We start from the raw sequence: 15351 nt of genomic DNA, 5'->3' as shown, positions 1-15351 counted from the left end.
GCACATCAGAACAAATGTGAAATCCACAACCTGTATCAAGGACCCAAGAGTTAGAATGTGATGAGTTTTTAGATAGAATAGTATAAATACCTACATGGTGGGCTTAACCTTCCCATCCTTGACATCCTGCAAGTATTTGGGGCAGCTTCGCTTCCAGTGCCCTTTCTCATGACAATAGAAACACTCTGCTTCCTTAGGAATGGAAGAGGGAGCAACAGAACCAACCTTGGTCCCACTTGAAGAGGATCCATCAAGAGACTTTCCCTTGTGGCTCTTTGAGGGAGCCTTCCTCTTCTTCCCTTTCCCTTGTCCAATTTCCAGAACAGGGGCAGTTACGGTAGAAGTAGAAACAACAATTTTACCTTTGAGACCACTTTCATCAGTCCTCAAAAGCCCTTGAAGTTTGCTAAGTGTGACCTTCTCCTTGTTCATATAATAGGTCATGCAGAACTGATCATAACATGGAGGTAAGGAGTGTAGAATGATATCTATAGCCATCTCCTCAGGGAAGTTCACATTTAACTTTAGCAACCGGTCCACAAACCTTTACATTTTCTGCAAGTGGCCCGTGATGGGTTCACCATCCTTCATCCTAGTAGTTATCACGGAAGAGATGATTTCATACCTCTCTTGACGAGCACTCTGATGGTATCTTTCCATCAGGTCCCGATGCATCTCAAAAGGGTAGAAGTCCTCATAGGATTTTTGGAGTTCAGCTGTCATGGTGGCCAACATGATACAAGACACCTTGGTGGCATCCTTCTCATGAGTCCTAAACTCAACGATCTCCTCAGGAGTAGCAGAAGACTCATCGATTTCCTTAAGCTCCTTGTCAATGACATATTCCTTGTCCTCATAGCGAGTGATCATCCTGATGTTCCTAATCCAGTCATTGAAGTTGGACCCATAAAAGATGACTCTCCCACACAAGTTCATGATAGAGAATGAGCCAGTAGGGTTTGAGCCAGAAGCAGCGTTCGAAGACATCTAAAAAAAGAAAGACAAAGTTTAGATTTGATAAATAGTCCTTAATATAACACCCAAAATGAAATATTAAGGCTAGGACCAAACACAATATTTTACAAAGTGGAAGAGGGATGTCGTAATCCAACTTGCAAACTATTTGAAGGTAGGTAAATGATGATTTACCAATTTCCACCATGAAAAACGAAATTGTTATTAAGTTTTAATTGGATTGAAACACCTAGATCCTTAGAGATTTATTGAACAATTGAATGGCATGTTTAAATCTCGATTATACCCTTCAGGTTTGTGACTGGGATACTAAGGATCAAAAACAAGGTGCGGATAACCATGCAAATGTGTTTAGTACTCTCGATGTCGTTTATCACCCAATCAATGTTTCGGTTAACCACACACGCTCCATTGATCTTATGATAAACATCGAGCCACCCTCACTAGTCGAATTGATCTTATGGGTTGATTGTGTAAATCATCCATACTTATATAGTGGGCTAATGCTCCATGGATTGTCAAGTTGGGCTAAAACCCATAAGATGCTCCATGGATTCTCCATGGTGTATTTGTACCCATGGATCATGGAAATGAAAGGCCATGACAATTAGGGTTTACATGGTGTAACCCTAACTATATAATGATCTTATTCTTGGAGAAAATCGGCCACTATGTGAGAGATATAAAGGGCTAGCCGATTTTATGAAGTGTTCCAATTTCTCTCAAGTCATTCCAAGTGTATTTGGTGTTGTGTGAACCATTTGAGGTGTCACACTTGGGGCACTAGGCACTCAAGCTTCATGAAGACATTCTACATCAAAGAGGTATGTAATTCTAACTTGATATATTCATATGAAGCAATGTTATTATGCTAGTTAGGATGAATACCTTGGAAAGTTCATATTTGCATGTATAATAGAGAAAACATATATCCAAGGTATTTAGGGTTGCATGTACACTTAGGAAGTGTTAGAATGCTCATAACCCAACATTTACTATTTCATGTCATAAAAGGCTTTATTGTACATTACACAACGGTTGCAATAAATGAGACTATTTATAGATAGGTTGACCTAATACTAATGGGTTGAGAAAACTTCATGGGCCAAAGTCAACATTGGCAAAATTGGTCTCACTTAACGTCGAGTCAAAACTTGCTCTTCAAGAAAATTTGTCATGCTTCTCGAGGACTAACTGACCGCTTAAGTAATGTTGGCTACTTAATGCCATAAAAAGCGCTGCTTATGCAGATTGACATAAGAAGTCTGCTCCTACGAATTGCCATAAGTAGACTGTTCCTGCAGACTGTCATAAGCAGCCTGCTTCGGCGATCTGCCATAAGTAACCTGCTTCTGTAGGTTACCATAAGAAACTCAGTCTTTATACTCAACAATCTCCCACTTGGATGCTGACAAACAATTTGTTGCCATCCAAAACATGAATACTTGTAATCCCCATATCGCGCCTTCACTTCAAGTTCCTGGAAGACTAGTTGAATCCATGCATAACTTCAACTTCTTTGTATTCACCACCATAGTAAACATGTCTATTGGATTGTTCGTACATGGATTCTCTTCAGATATAAGGTTCCATTAGTTATCAATTCACTATTAAAGTGATACCTCATCTGAATGTGTTTCGTCCTACCGTGAAACATTGGATTCTTTGTCAAAGGAGTTGCACTTTGATTGTCACAATGTAATACACAATCTTCCTGTTGCGTATCATGTTCTTATAGGAAATTCTTCAACCATATGATCTCTTTGCTTGCTTCTCTAATAGCCATATTCTCTGCTTCTGTGGTTGAAAGAGCAACACTCTTTTATAGATTGGACATCCAACTGACTGTAGTACCTCTAATTGTGAAAACATACCCAATGGTGCTTTTTCCCAAATCCATACAACCTCCTAAATTTTCATCAGCGAAACCTTCCAAGACTACCTTTTTTTCTTTTGAAACATAAGGCAGCCTCGAAAGTACCCTTCACATAGCATAACAACCACTTGACTCCTTCCCTATGCTCTTTCCTTTGATTAGACATAAACTGGCTTACAACTCCCACTACATGAGCAATATTTGGTCTGGTGTATACTATTGCATACATCAAACTACCAATTGTTAACGCGTAAGGGACTTTAGTCATCTCTTCTTTATATTCTTCCTTATTGGGGGACTATTTCTTTTAGAGTCTCAAGTGACTTCCCAAAAGTGTGCTTCTAGGTTTGGTATGTGCCATGATGAACTTCTTTAGAACTTTCTTGATGTACTTTCCTTAGGAAATTTTCAAAGTAACCACAACTCTATCCCTAACTATGCTCAGGCCTAATATCTACTTAGCAACTACTAGGTTCTTCATCTCAAACTCTTTAGACAACTTCTCTTCATCTTGTTGATCTCCTACATATTTACTCCAATAATTAACATGTAATCAACATACAACAAGAGAATAATGTATAAGGTTTCATACATATTCATGTAAACAATGATACATCTCACATATCATGTACTCATTCCGCTACATGAAGCTATCAAAATTCAAGTATCAATGTCTTGGAGCTTGCTTCAATCCATACAAACATTTCTTCAATTTACACATCAATTTTTTTTGCCAGCTATGGGAAAACCTTTTCGCTGTGATATGTAGATGTGTTCTTCTAGGTCACCATGAAGAAAGGTGGTTCTTACATCTAGCTGCTCTAGATGGAGATCTTATGTCGCGACAATAACCGAGATCGATCTGATAGTGGCCATTTTTACAGCTGGATAGAAGATCTCATTATAATAAACCCTTTTTTTCTATTGGAACCCTTTGACCACCAATTGAACCTTGTACCTCTTGTTTTCATTTATCTCATCTTTAACCCGAAGCACCCATTTATTCTGCAATACTTTCTTCCCAGCCGGTAAGTTGACCAAGGACCAAGTATAGTTCTTGTCAAGTGAGCTCTATTCTTCTTTCATATCCTCCTTTCAATGCATAGAGTATTTCATCTTCAAATCCTCTAGAAAACATTCAGGTTCACCATTTTCTATCAACAATAAGTAGTTTACTGATGGGGAATATTGTACTGGAGGTCTGCGGACTCGAGTGGATCATTGGAGTCCTCCTGCCGACTCTATGGCTGTGGATTCACTATTTATGGTTTCTCCTTCAAGGTCACTCCCACTCATTCCAAATTCCTCATCCTCTTCAGAGCTCCCATTGCCTTTTGAACTTTCACATATCTCATGGGTTTTGGTAGGTTTTATAATTTCTTCATATGAAATTTCATCAAACTTAACTTGATCTTTCTCTTTTGGTTTCTTTTTTGTATTCAGGCTTGTTGCAATCTCATCCTTCTATAAGGTACTTTCATTAAACACCCCATATAGACTTCTGATAACCCTTTTATTTTGGTTATCCCATAAATGGTAACCCATGTCATCCAATCAGTAACATATGAAGGTACAATTCCTTGTTTACGCCTCACACTTGTCTCTTTTAGAATCCTTGATTTTGATGTAAGAGATGCAACCAAACACTTTCAAGTGTCTAAGACTGTAACGCCCCGTGTTTTCTCGGTACATTTTGTTATTTTAATTTAATTATCCTTGTAACCTTGGGTTAATTTATTTAACCAATGTCTGATTTCTTATGTTATTGGACTCTTTTGATCATCTTGTAAACTCCTTTTATTGAAGTCCATGGGCTATGGGCCTATTTGCAAAGTCCATCTAGTTAATAGTACTTAATGTGTAAATTGAATCATTTGGAACACACACAAGGAAAACACTCTAAACCCTCCCTCTCTCTCAAAAATCATCCCTCTCTCTCTCTCTCTCTCTCTCTCTCTTTGGGATCAAGAGCAGCCAAGGGGCTGTTTGGAGCTTAATTCTTGTTCATTTCCAGCCTTGATTCGTATTGGTATGAACCTCCTTATCCTTTCTTACGACTTGATTCATAACCTTGTTCTAGTTTTATTATTTCATCTTCACCTTTTCTCATTCTTATTTTATTGTAATTGTATGTTATACATCATGTCAAGATCCTATATTCACCCCATATATGGTGGATGATGGATCTAGGGGATTACATGTGGCAAAAGATCATGGAAACCCTAAAAGGGAGAATGATGATTTTATGTGCTTATGTTTATTTTCATGTTGATTATTATTACATCCTTGTGGATAAATGAAATCCTAATGATCCCTAACCCTTTTTAGTTCCACCATTATCATGGGGACTGAATTGGGATGACGAACACATCTTAAAATGTGTTTCAAAAGGAGAAGGATGGATAAGCCAAACAGGAATCACGGGTGGCTACGATTCTGTTTTCCATCAGATCTGTAGTCATTTTGTAAAAATCATATCTGGAGCTCTAGAACTCAAACGGACCCCAAACCAGTTCCAAAAGTTCACAAATGTTGGCTAACTTTCTTAAGAAGGCCAACCTCACTGATAAGGGATTTATCTATGTGAAAGAATGGAATCTTTGCTGTTAGGTCTGATCCGGGTCTGTTCTGATATGTCATTGTGTTTTCATCATTTATAAGGCTTGGAAAAGGATCCAGAGTGATTCCAAGTTTCTATATGTTCCTTATATTATGAATTTAAGATCTGGATAATATGGGGTGTTATTTCCAATTATAAATTGGGTATAATGGATCCACACTCCAGGTCAGTGGGCAGTCACCAGCTTTTGCTAGTGCTGTGATTGTCCACAATGTGAATTTTATATATGGAGTTTGAGAGATGCTTTTCATTCAATTCCAACTCTGAGACTTTCACTTCTATGTCCTTTACATCTCTTAATTTTCTTTTGGACTAATTCTACACACAAGTTGGGTAGAATTGGCCAACATCACTTGACTGTATTGTTGGAGACAGAAGTGATACACCATTTTATAAAATTCATATTTAATTCATCTTTTGGAGTTAGAATGAGTTCTTTATAGTTGTGGAATCCAGAGCAATCATAGTTTCCTATAAAATTTATTTAAAGCTATGTTTCTGTTTTAGATTTTGGAGTAAATCCATTTTGAACAGCAGGTCTGTTTTAGAGACCTTGCTGTGATTACTCTTTTCTCAACTCATAGCTTCGTTACTTCTCCTTTCTAACCTTTAGTCCTTCTTAGGTGAGGTTTTGAAGTTTGCTCAAGCTTGGTAGCATTATTTGATTGTTATCCATCCTTAATACTCACTCAAGGTGAGTTCTCTCACACCGTTGTATTGATGATTGTGTTTGCTAGTTAGCTCGTGTGTGATTATTTGAATTTATTATAAAAGAATGCTATATAAGTATTGTTTTAATTCGTACATGTGCACTGTATGTAACTAATTATGGATATGGGGACACCACCAAAGGATACAGATTTACCGGTGCGGTGGGTAGGTAAGATCACCAACGTAATACTCTTCGTGAGGTGCGGTGATTAGGGCCAAATGATACGGGATCTTCCCGGTGCGGTTCAAACCTACAAGTCCTTCTCGTAATATAGACATTGATTCGTTCTTTGCCTTTATCATTATAATTGGAAAATGGATTAGGGCTAGTAAATATGAATGTTAGTACAATGTCTGTGTTTGAATTCACTAAGCTTCGTGCTTACGTTTTTCCCTTATAACTTTTCAGGTGTTAAGATTAAAGAGGCTAAGGCTTGACATGGAGCATCGGGACATCGCTACTAGTTATTTTGTTGGGACCTTATTATTATTATTACTTCCGCACTTATTTTATATGATTATTAAGTTGATGGATTATGTTATGACTATTTCAGTTGTTTTAATTTAATTTAAGATGGGTTTTAAAAGTTTAAAATTTTTGCAAAAAAATTTTGGGTGTCACAAGTTGGTATCAGAGCCACAGTTTGAGGGAACTAGGCATTCTTGTGGATGTTCTAGACTCAAATTTGAGGCTCTATAAGAGTTTATTTTCTTTTTAAAATATTTTTCAAACTTTCTGAAGACTAGTAGTGAAAGATGTCGCGGTGTACCAGTCAGCCAGCCAAGTAAGCCTTATTTCTTATGTTAAATGTTTATGTTAAATTGTTGACTATGAATTGGATTCTACTAGCCTTAAAATATTAGATTACACACTTAGTTAGTGTTAACATGTGAGAGAGTTGTAAAATTAACGGCTAGAGCGAACTGGAAATTTTGAAACTAGACGCGAATGCGAAATTGGAACTTGTGTGGAAGGTAGTAGAAGGGCCCCTACTATTTGAAACATCGGTGCCGGTTTCGAGTCGGGGCAAGGTTGAAAAATTTTCGGCAAGCTGAGTGTTTTGTCTTCCTAGAAATATCTAGGCTGAATTGTTTCTAAGAATTTCCTTCTTCTGTGAATACCAATGGCTCCGCCTGCTCGCCTTAATCAGCTCCAAATGGAGCAAGTTAGGAATATTGTCGCTGAGGAATTCAATAACGCTTTCAATGAATTAATCCCGGGCGTGACTAATGACATAATCAACCAGGTCAAAGCTCTTCTGGATGAGCGCCTCGCAGCTATTCCCGGGGGAGCGTTATCGGCTCCGCCCGTTCGGGATTCGGCATACTACTTCGAGAAGTTCAACAAGTGTAGCTCTCCTCTTTGGAATGGTGAATCCGACCCAGTTGCTACTAAGCCCTGGGTGTCAGATGTTGAGGGCGCCTTCATAAGTGTTGGGTGTCCGGACTAGTACAAAGCAGTGATCGCCATGAATCAGCAGTGAAAAAGGGGAAAGACATAGTGGAACACCATCACCGCTCTATTGATCGAAGACGAAGTGAGGGCCATGTCTTGGGCCCAATTTGTGGAGAGGTTCGAGGAACAATATGTGCCTAAGGTGGAGCAGCAGCGGATGCAGCAAGAGTTCATGGCCTTACAGCAGACTACCGAATCCGTTAGTGACCTGAACGCCAAGTTCTTGGAGATGCTATCTTTTTGCCCCTCGTTTGCTGGGAACGAGGCCTGGTTAGTCAGCCGGTACACGACCATCCTGCGTATCGAGATTCGAGAATTTGTTAGCATGCAGAAGTTCTCGAATTTATCTGCGATCATGAATGTAGCGAGGAGGAGGGAAATTGAGTTGCAGACCCAGTCCAAGAGGAAGGCCAATGACACCTCTTCCAAGACATCCAGAGATGCCCAGAAAACGCAAAAGCAGGGTAGTAAGTCAAGGTATGAGTATAGGACGTCTTCAGGGCGAGAAAAATATGTTGATATGCTACAACTGCAAAAAGCCAGGGCATCATTGGAAGAATTGTAGGGATCCCCCTGCGAGTGCAGTACCTCATATTACTTCTGCAATTCCCGTCTGCTATCACTGCAACGAGACGGGACACAAGAAGCCTGAATGCCCGAAGTTGAAGACTGGTAAAGGAGACAGGGGTACAAATCCTGCAATTGCATCATCCTCTAAGGGAACCATTATGGTGACACGAGGTCGTGCTCACCAGATGACTGTGGAGGAGCCGGTGATTACAACGACAGTGGCAGACACTTATTTGCTAGATTCCAAGCCCGATGTTGTTATGTTTGATAGCGGTGCTACCCATTCTTTTGTATCTCACACGTTTATTAATCGTTTGGGGCGTAGTATCGGAAAATTGGCTCACCCAATGGTTGTCGATGTTGTCGACAATCGCACTATTTATGTCACCGATGTCTATCGGGGTTGCACTCTCGAGTTTTCTGGAGTTGAATTCCCTATTGATCTTATCCCTATTGCGATGCGAGAGCTCTGCGTTATCGTAGGCATGGATTGGCTTGATGCGTTTGATGCGGAAATCCACTTTCGTAAGAAGCAAGTTCGTGTTCGAAACCCTAGAGGTGGAGAACTTATTATTCAGGGGGACATTCCCCGCCTGGCTATGGCTTCTTGCTCTTTTGCTATAGCACTAGACGACATTCCTATCGTTTCCGACTTCAACGATGTCTTTCCGTAGGAACTCCCTGGCTTGCCACCTGTTCGGCAAGTGGAGTTTCGCATTGATTTGGTGCCAGGTGCGACTCCGGTAGCGAAATCTCCTTACCGCTTGGCACCACCTGAAATGAAAGAGCTCCAAGATCAACTTCAAGAACTAAGTGATAAAGGGTTTATACGGCCAAGCTGCTCGCCTTGGGGTGCTCCTATTCTCTTTGTGAAGAAGAAAGATGGATCCCAGCGAATGTGTATTGATTATAGGGAGCTAAACAAGCGCACGATAAAGAATAGGTACCCATTGCCACGTATTGACGATCTTTTCGATCAGCTTCACGGAGCATCTTGGTTTTCCAAGATTGATTTACGTTACGGTTACCATCAGATGCGGGTTCGTGAAGAAGACATTGAGAAAACAGCATTCCGTACTCACCCTCTGACATTGAGAAAACGGTATTAAGGTCGATCAAGCCAAGGTTAATGCGGTTAAATAATGGAAGATTCCAAAAACACCTTCTGAAATTCGCAGTTTCTTGGGTTTAGCCGGTTATTACCGGAGGTTCATTGAAAATTTCTCTAAAATCGCCTTACCACTCACCCGATTGACCAAAAAATCAATGAATTTCGTTTGGGGCCCGGAGCAGCAGCTGGCGTTTGATGAGCTAAGGAAACGATTTTGTGATGCTCCGATTTTGGCCTTACCTGATGGGGTTGAGGATATGGTGGTTTACTGTGATGCATCGCTTCAAGGTCTTGGTGCCGTGTTAATGCAACGAGATAGGGTGATAGCCTATGCCTCCCGACAGCTGAAACCCCACGAACGAAACTACCCCACTCATGATTTGGAGCTTGGGGCTGTTGTTTTCGCTTTTAAGATTTGGAGACACTATCTCTATGGAGTGAAGTTTATCATATACACTGACCATAAGAGTCTAAAATATTTGTTCGAGCAGCGGGATTTGAATATGAGGCAGATCCGATGGTTGGATGTGGTAAAAGATTATGATTGTGAAATTCACTACCACCCCGGTAAAGCTAATGTGGTAGCTGATGCTCTCAGTCGTAAACAATCTGCCGAACCGATTCGAGCTAAGTGTCTCCGGATCACGATGGTGTCGTCTTTGTTAGATCTAATCCAGAACGCCCAAAAGACGGCAATACTGGAGGAAAACATCAGGCGTGAGAAGATTGGGAAAGAGTTGCCTAAGATGGAACGAGACGGGCGGGGTTTGCTGACTCGCTACGGTAGGGTTTGGGTTCCATATACCGGGGGAAATCGGAAAACCCTAATGGATGAGTCTCATAAGTCAAAATTTTCTATCCATCCTGGTGCTACTAAAATGTATCGGGACCTTCATGAGGCTTACTGGTGGCATGGAATGAAGAATGATGTGGCTCGATTTGTGGAAGAATGTATGACCTGTCGGAAGGTCAAGGCGGAACACCAGAAACCGCATGGGAAGTTGCAACCATTGGAGATTCCTGAATGGAAATGGGAGCATCTAACCATGGACTTCATTACAAAACTTCCTAGAACTGCCCGAGGATCAGATACGATATGGGTGATTGTTGATCGTTTGACTAAGAGTGCTCACTTTCTGGCTATAAAGGATAGCTCATCGGCGGAGAAATTAGCCGAGATCTTTGTTCGGGAGATTGTCTCATTACATGGGGTGCCCATTTCTATCGTCTTCGATCGAGACACCCGATTTACCTCTCGGTTCTGGAGGAAGTTTCAAGAGGAATTGGGCACACGATTACATTTTACTACCGCCTTCCATCCGCAGACAGACGGGCAGAGTGAGCGGACGATTCAGACCTTGGAGGACATGCTTAGGGCGTGTGCGATTGATTTTGGGGGTAGTTGGGATGACCATCTACATCTAGCTGAGTTTTCTTATAACAACAGCTATCACTCGAGCATTAAAATGCCTCCGTATGAAGCCTTGTACGGGAGGAAGTGCAGGACGCCCGTTTTTTGAGGCGAGGCTGGGCAGAGGGTACTTGGGAGTACCGATATCGTGCTACAGACTACGAAGAAAATCCAAGTGATTCGGGATCATTTGGTCACAGCGAGTAGTCGTCAGAAAAGTTAGGCCGACAAAAGACGCTCCAATATTGAGTTCCAGGTGGGAGATTATGTGTTGCTTAAAGTTTCCCCCTGGAAAGGTGTGATTCGATTTCGGAAGCAGGGAAAGCTCGGACCCCGATTCGTTGGACCCTACAAGGTCATAGCTCGTGTGGGGAAGGTGGCTTACCGTTTAGAGCTTCCTGACGAGCTTAGTCTAATTCATAATACATTCCACGTGTCTCAGTTACGAAAATGCGTTGTTGATGAGACCGCTGTGATACCACTGGAGGACATACAAATTGACGAGCGTCTCAATTATGTTGAGAAACCAATCGCTATTTTAGAACGAAAGACGAAAGCTCTCCGCAACAAGACTATAAACCTGGTTAAGGTGCAGTGGCAACATAGGAAGGGTTCGGAATGGACTTGGGAACCGGAATGCGAGATGCGGACTCATTATCCGGATCTGTTTCTAGGTGTTGACTTCGAGGACGAAGTCCGTTCTTAGTGGGGGAGAGTTGTAACGCCCCGTGTTTTCTCGGTACATTTTGTTATTTTAATTTAATTATCCTTGTAACCTTGGGTTAATTTATTTAACCAATGTCTGATTTCTTATGTTATTGGACTCTTTTGATCATCTTGTAAACTCCTTTTATTGAAGTCCATGGGCTATGGGCCTATTTGCAAAGTCCATCTAGTTAATAGTACTTAATGTGTAAATTGAATCATTTGGAACACACACAAGGAAAACACTCTAAACCCTCCCTCTCTCTCAAAAATCATCCCTCTCTCTCTCTCTCTCTCTCTCTCTTTGGGATCAAGAGCAGCCAAGGGGTTGTTTGGATCTTAATTCTTGTTCATTTCCAGCCTTGATTCGTATTGGTATGAACCTCCTTATCCTTTCTTACGACTTGATTCATAACCTTGTTCTAGTTTTATTATTTCATCTTCACCTTTTCTTATTCTTATTTTATTGTAATTGTATGTTATACATCATGTCAAGATCCTATATTCACCCCATATATGGTGGATGATGGATCTAGGGGATTACATGTGGCAAAAGATCATGGAAACCCTAAAAGGGAGAATGATGATTTTATGTGCTTATGTTTATTTTCATGTTGATTATTATTACATCCTTATGGATAAATGAAATCCTAATGATCCCTAACCCTTTTTAGTTCCACCATTATCATGGGGACTGAATTGGGATGACGAACACATCTTAAAATGTGTTTCAAAAGGAGAAGGATGGATAAGCCAAACAGGAATCACGGGTGGCTACGATTCTGTTTTCCATCAGATCTGTAGTCATTTTGTAAAAATCATATCTGGAGCTCTAGAACTCAAACGGACCCCAAACCAGTTCCAAAAGTTCACAAATGTTGGCTAACTTTCTTAAGAAGGCCAACCTCACTGATAAGGGATTTATCTATGTGAAAGAATGGAATCTTTGCTGTTAGGTCTGATCCGGGTCTGTTCTGATATGTCATTGTGTTTTCATCATTTATAAGGCTTGGAAAAGGATCCAGAGTGATTCCAAGTTTCTATATGTTCCTTATATTATGAATTTAAGATCTGGATAATATGGGGTGTTATTTCCAATTATAAATTGGGTATAATGGATCCACACTCCAGGTCAGTGGGCAGTCACCAGCTTTTGCTAGTGCTGTGATTGTCCACAATGTGAATTTTATATATGGAGTTTGAGAGATGCTTTTCATTCAATTCCAACTCTGAGACTTTCACTTCTATGTCCTTTACATCTCTTAATTTTCTTTTGGACTAATTCTACACACAAGTTGGGTAGAATTGGCCAACATCACTTGACTGTATTGTTGGAGACAGAAGTGATACACCATTTTATACAATTCATATTTAATTCATCTTTTGGAGTTAGAATGAGTTCTTTATAGTTGTGGAATCCAGAGCAATCATAGTTTCCTATAAAATTTATTTAAAGCTATGTTTCTGTTTTAGATTTTGGAGTAAATCCATTTTGAACAGCAGGTCTGTTTTAGAGACCTTGCTGTGATTACTCTTTTCTCAACTCATAGCTTTGTTACTTCTCCTTTCTAACCTTTAGTCCTTCTTAGGTGAGGTTTTGAAGTTTGCTCAAGCTTGGTAGCATTATTTGATTGTTATCCATCCTTAATACTCACTCAAGGTGAGTTCTCTCACACCGTTGTATTGATGATTGTGTTTGCTAGTTAGCTCGTGTGTGATTATTTGAATTTATTATAAAAGAATGCTATATAAGTATTGTTTTAATTCGTACATGTGCACTGTACGTAACTAATTATGGATATGGGGACACCACCAAAGGATACGGATTTACCGGTGCGGTGGGTAGGTAAGATCACCAACGTAATACTCTTCGTGAGGTGCGGTGATTAGGGCCAAATGATACGGGATCTTCCCGGTGCGGTTCAAACCTACAAGTCCTTCTCGTAATATAGACATTGATTCGTTCTTTGCCTTTATCATTATAATTGGAAAATGGATTAGGGCTAGTAAATATGAATGTTAGTACAATGTCTGTGTTTGAATTCACTAAGCTTCGTGCTTACGTTTTTCCCTTATAACTTTTCAGGTGTTAAGATTAAAGAGGCTAAGGCTTGACATGGAGCATCGGGACATCGCTACTAGTTATTTTGTTGGGACCTTATTATTATTATTACTTCCGCACTTATTTTATATGATTATTAAGTTGATGGATTATGTTATGACTATTTCAGTTGTTTTAATTTAATTTAAGATGGGTTTTAAAAGTTTAAAATTTTTGCAAAAAAATTTTGGGTGTCACAAGTATTCGTATTGGTATGAACCTCCTTATCCTTTCTTACAACTTGATTCATAACCTTGTTCTAGTTTTATGATTTCATCTTCACCTCTTCTCCTTCTTATTTTATTTGTAATTGTATGTTATACATCATCTCAAGATCCTATCTTCACCCCATATATGGTGGATGATGGATCTAGGGGATTACATGTGGCAAAAGATCATGGAAACCCTAAAAGGGAGAATGATGATTTTTTTTGTGCTTATGTTTATTTTCATGTTGATTATTATTACATCCTTGAGGCTAAATGAAATCCTAATGATCCCTAACCCTTTTTAGTACCACCATTATCATGGGGACTGAATTGGGATGATGAACACATCTTAAAATGTGTTTCAAAAGGAGAAGGATGGATAAGCCAAAAAGGAATCACGGGTGGCTACGATTCTGTTTTCCATCAGATCTGTAGTCATTTTGTAAAAATCATATCTGGAGCTCTAGAACTCAAACGGACCCCAAACCAGTTCCAAAAGTTCACATATTGAGTTGGATAACTTTCTTAAGAAGGCCAACCTCACTGATAAGGGCTTTATCTATGTGAAAGAATGGCATCTTTGCTGTTAGGTCTGATCCGGGTCTGTTCTGATATGTCATTTTGTTTTCATCATTTCTAAGGCTTGGAAAAGGATACAGAGTGATTCCAAGTTTCTATATGTTCCTTATATTATGAATTTAAGATCTGGAGAATATGGGGTGTTATTTCCAATTATAAATTGGTTAGAATGGATCCACACTCCAGGTCAGTGGGCAGTCACCAGCTTTTTCTAGTGTTGTGATTGTCCACAATGTGAATTTTATATCTGGAGTTTGAGAGATGCTTTTCATTCAATTTCAACTCTGAGACTTTCATTTGTATGTCCTTTACTTCTCTTAATTTTCTTTTGGACGAATTCTACTCACAAGTTGGGTAGAATTGGCCAACATCACTTGACTGTATTGTTGGAGACAGAAGTGATACACCATTTTGTAAAATTCATATTTAATTCATCTTTTGGAGTTAGAATGAGTTCTTTATAGTTATGGAATCCTGAGCAATCATAGTTTCCTATAAAATTTAGTTAAAACTATGTTTCTGTTTTAGATTTTGGAGTAAATCAGTTTTGAACAGCAGGTCTGTTTTAGAGACCTTGCTGTGATTACTCTTTTCTCAACTCATAGCTTCATTACTTCTCGTTTCTAACCTTTAGTCCTTCTTAGGCGAGGTTTTGAAGTTTGCTCAAGCTTGGTAGCATTATTTGATTGTTAGCCATCCTTAATACTCACTCAAGGTGAGTTCTCTCACACCGTTGTATTGATGATTGTGTTTGCTAGTTAGCTCGTGTGTGATTATTTGAATTTATTATAAAAGCATGCTATATAAGTATTGTTTTAATTCGTACATGTGCACTGTATGTAACTAATTATGGATATGGGGACACCACCAAAGGATACGGATTTACCGGTGCGGTGGGTAGGTAAGATCACCAACGAAATACTCTTCGTGAGGTGCGGTGATTAGGGCCAAATGATACGGGATCTTCCCGGTGCGGTTCAAACCTACAAGTCCTTCTCGTAATATAGACATTGATTCATTCTTTGTC

General features: G+C 39.7%; 1 protein-coding gene across 1 annotated transcript; it reads left to right on the top strand.

Annotated features, from left to right (window-relative positions):
- Positions 1–8150: 8150 nt before the first annotated feature.
- On the top strand, positions 8151–8882 carry LOC128127201 (uncharacterized). The gene has a single exon (XM_052765627.1). It carries the CDS (start codon positions 8151–8153, stop codon positions 8880–8882), a length of 732 nt encoding a protein of 243 aa, XP_052621587.1.
- The last annotated feature ends 6469 nt before the right edge of the window (positions 8883–15351 follow it).

The sequence above is a fragment of the Lactuca sativa genome, chromosome 7 (genome assembly GCF_002870075.4).
Source record: "Lactuca sativa cultivar Salinas chromosome 7, Lsat_Salinas_v11, whole genome shotgun sequence".
NCBI lineage: Eukaryota > Viridiplantae > Streptophyta > Magnoliopsida > Asterales > Asteraceae > Lactuca > Lactuca sativa.
The sequence above is the reverse complement of the archived record's forward strand: the minus strand, read 5'-3'. Positions and strand labels throughout refer to the sequence as shown.

Coding starts and splice junctions, on each gene's coding strand:
- LOC128127201 (XM_052765627.1), top strand. CDS start 8,151: ATGTTGATATGCTACAACTGCAAAAAGCCAGGGCATCATTGGAAGAAT.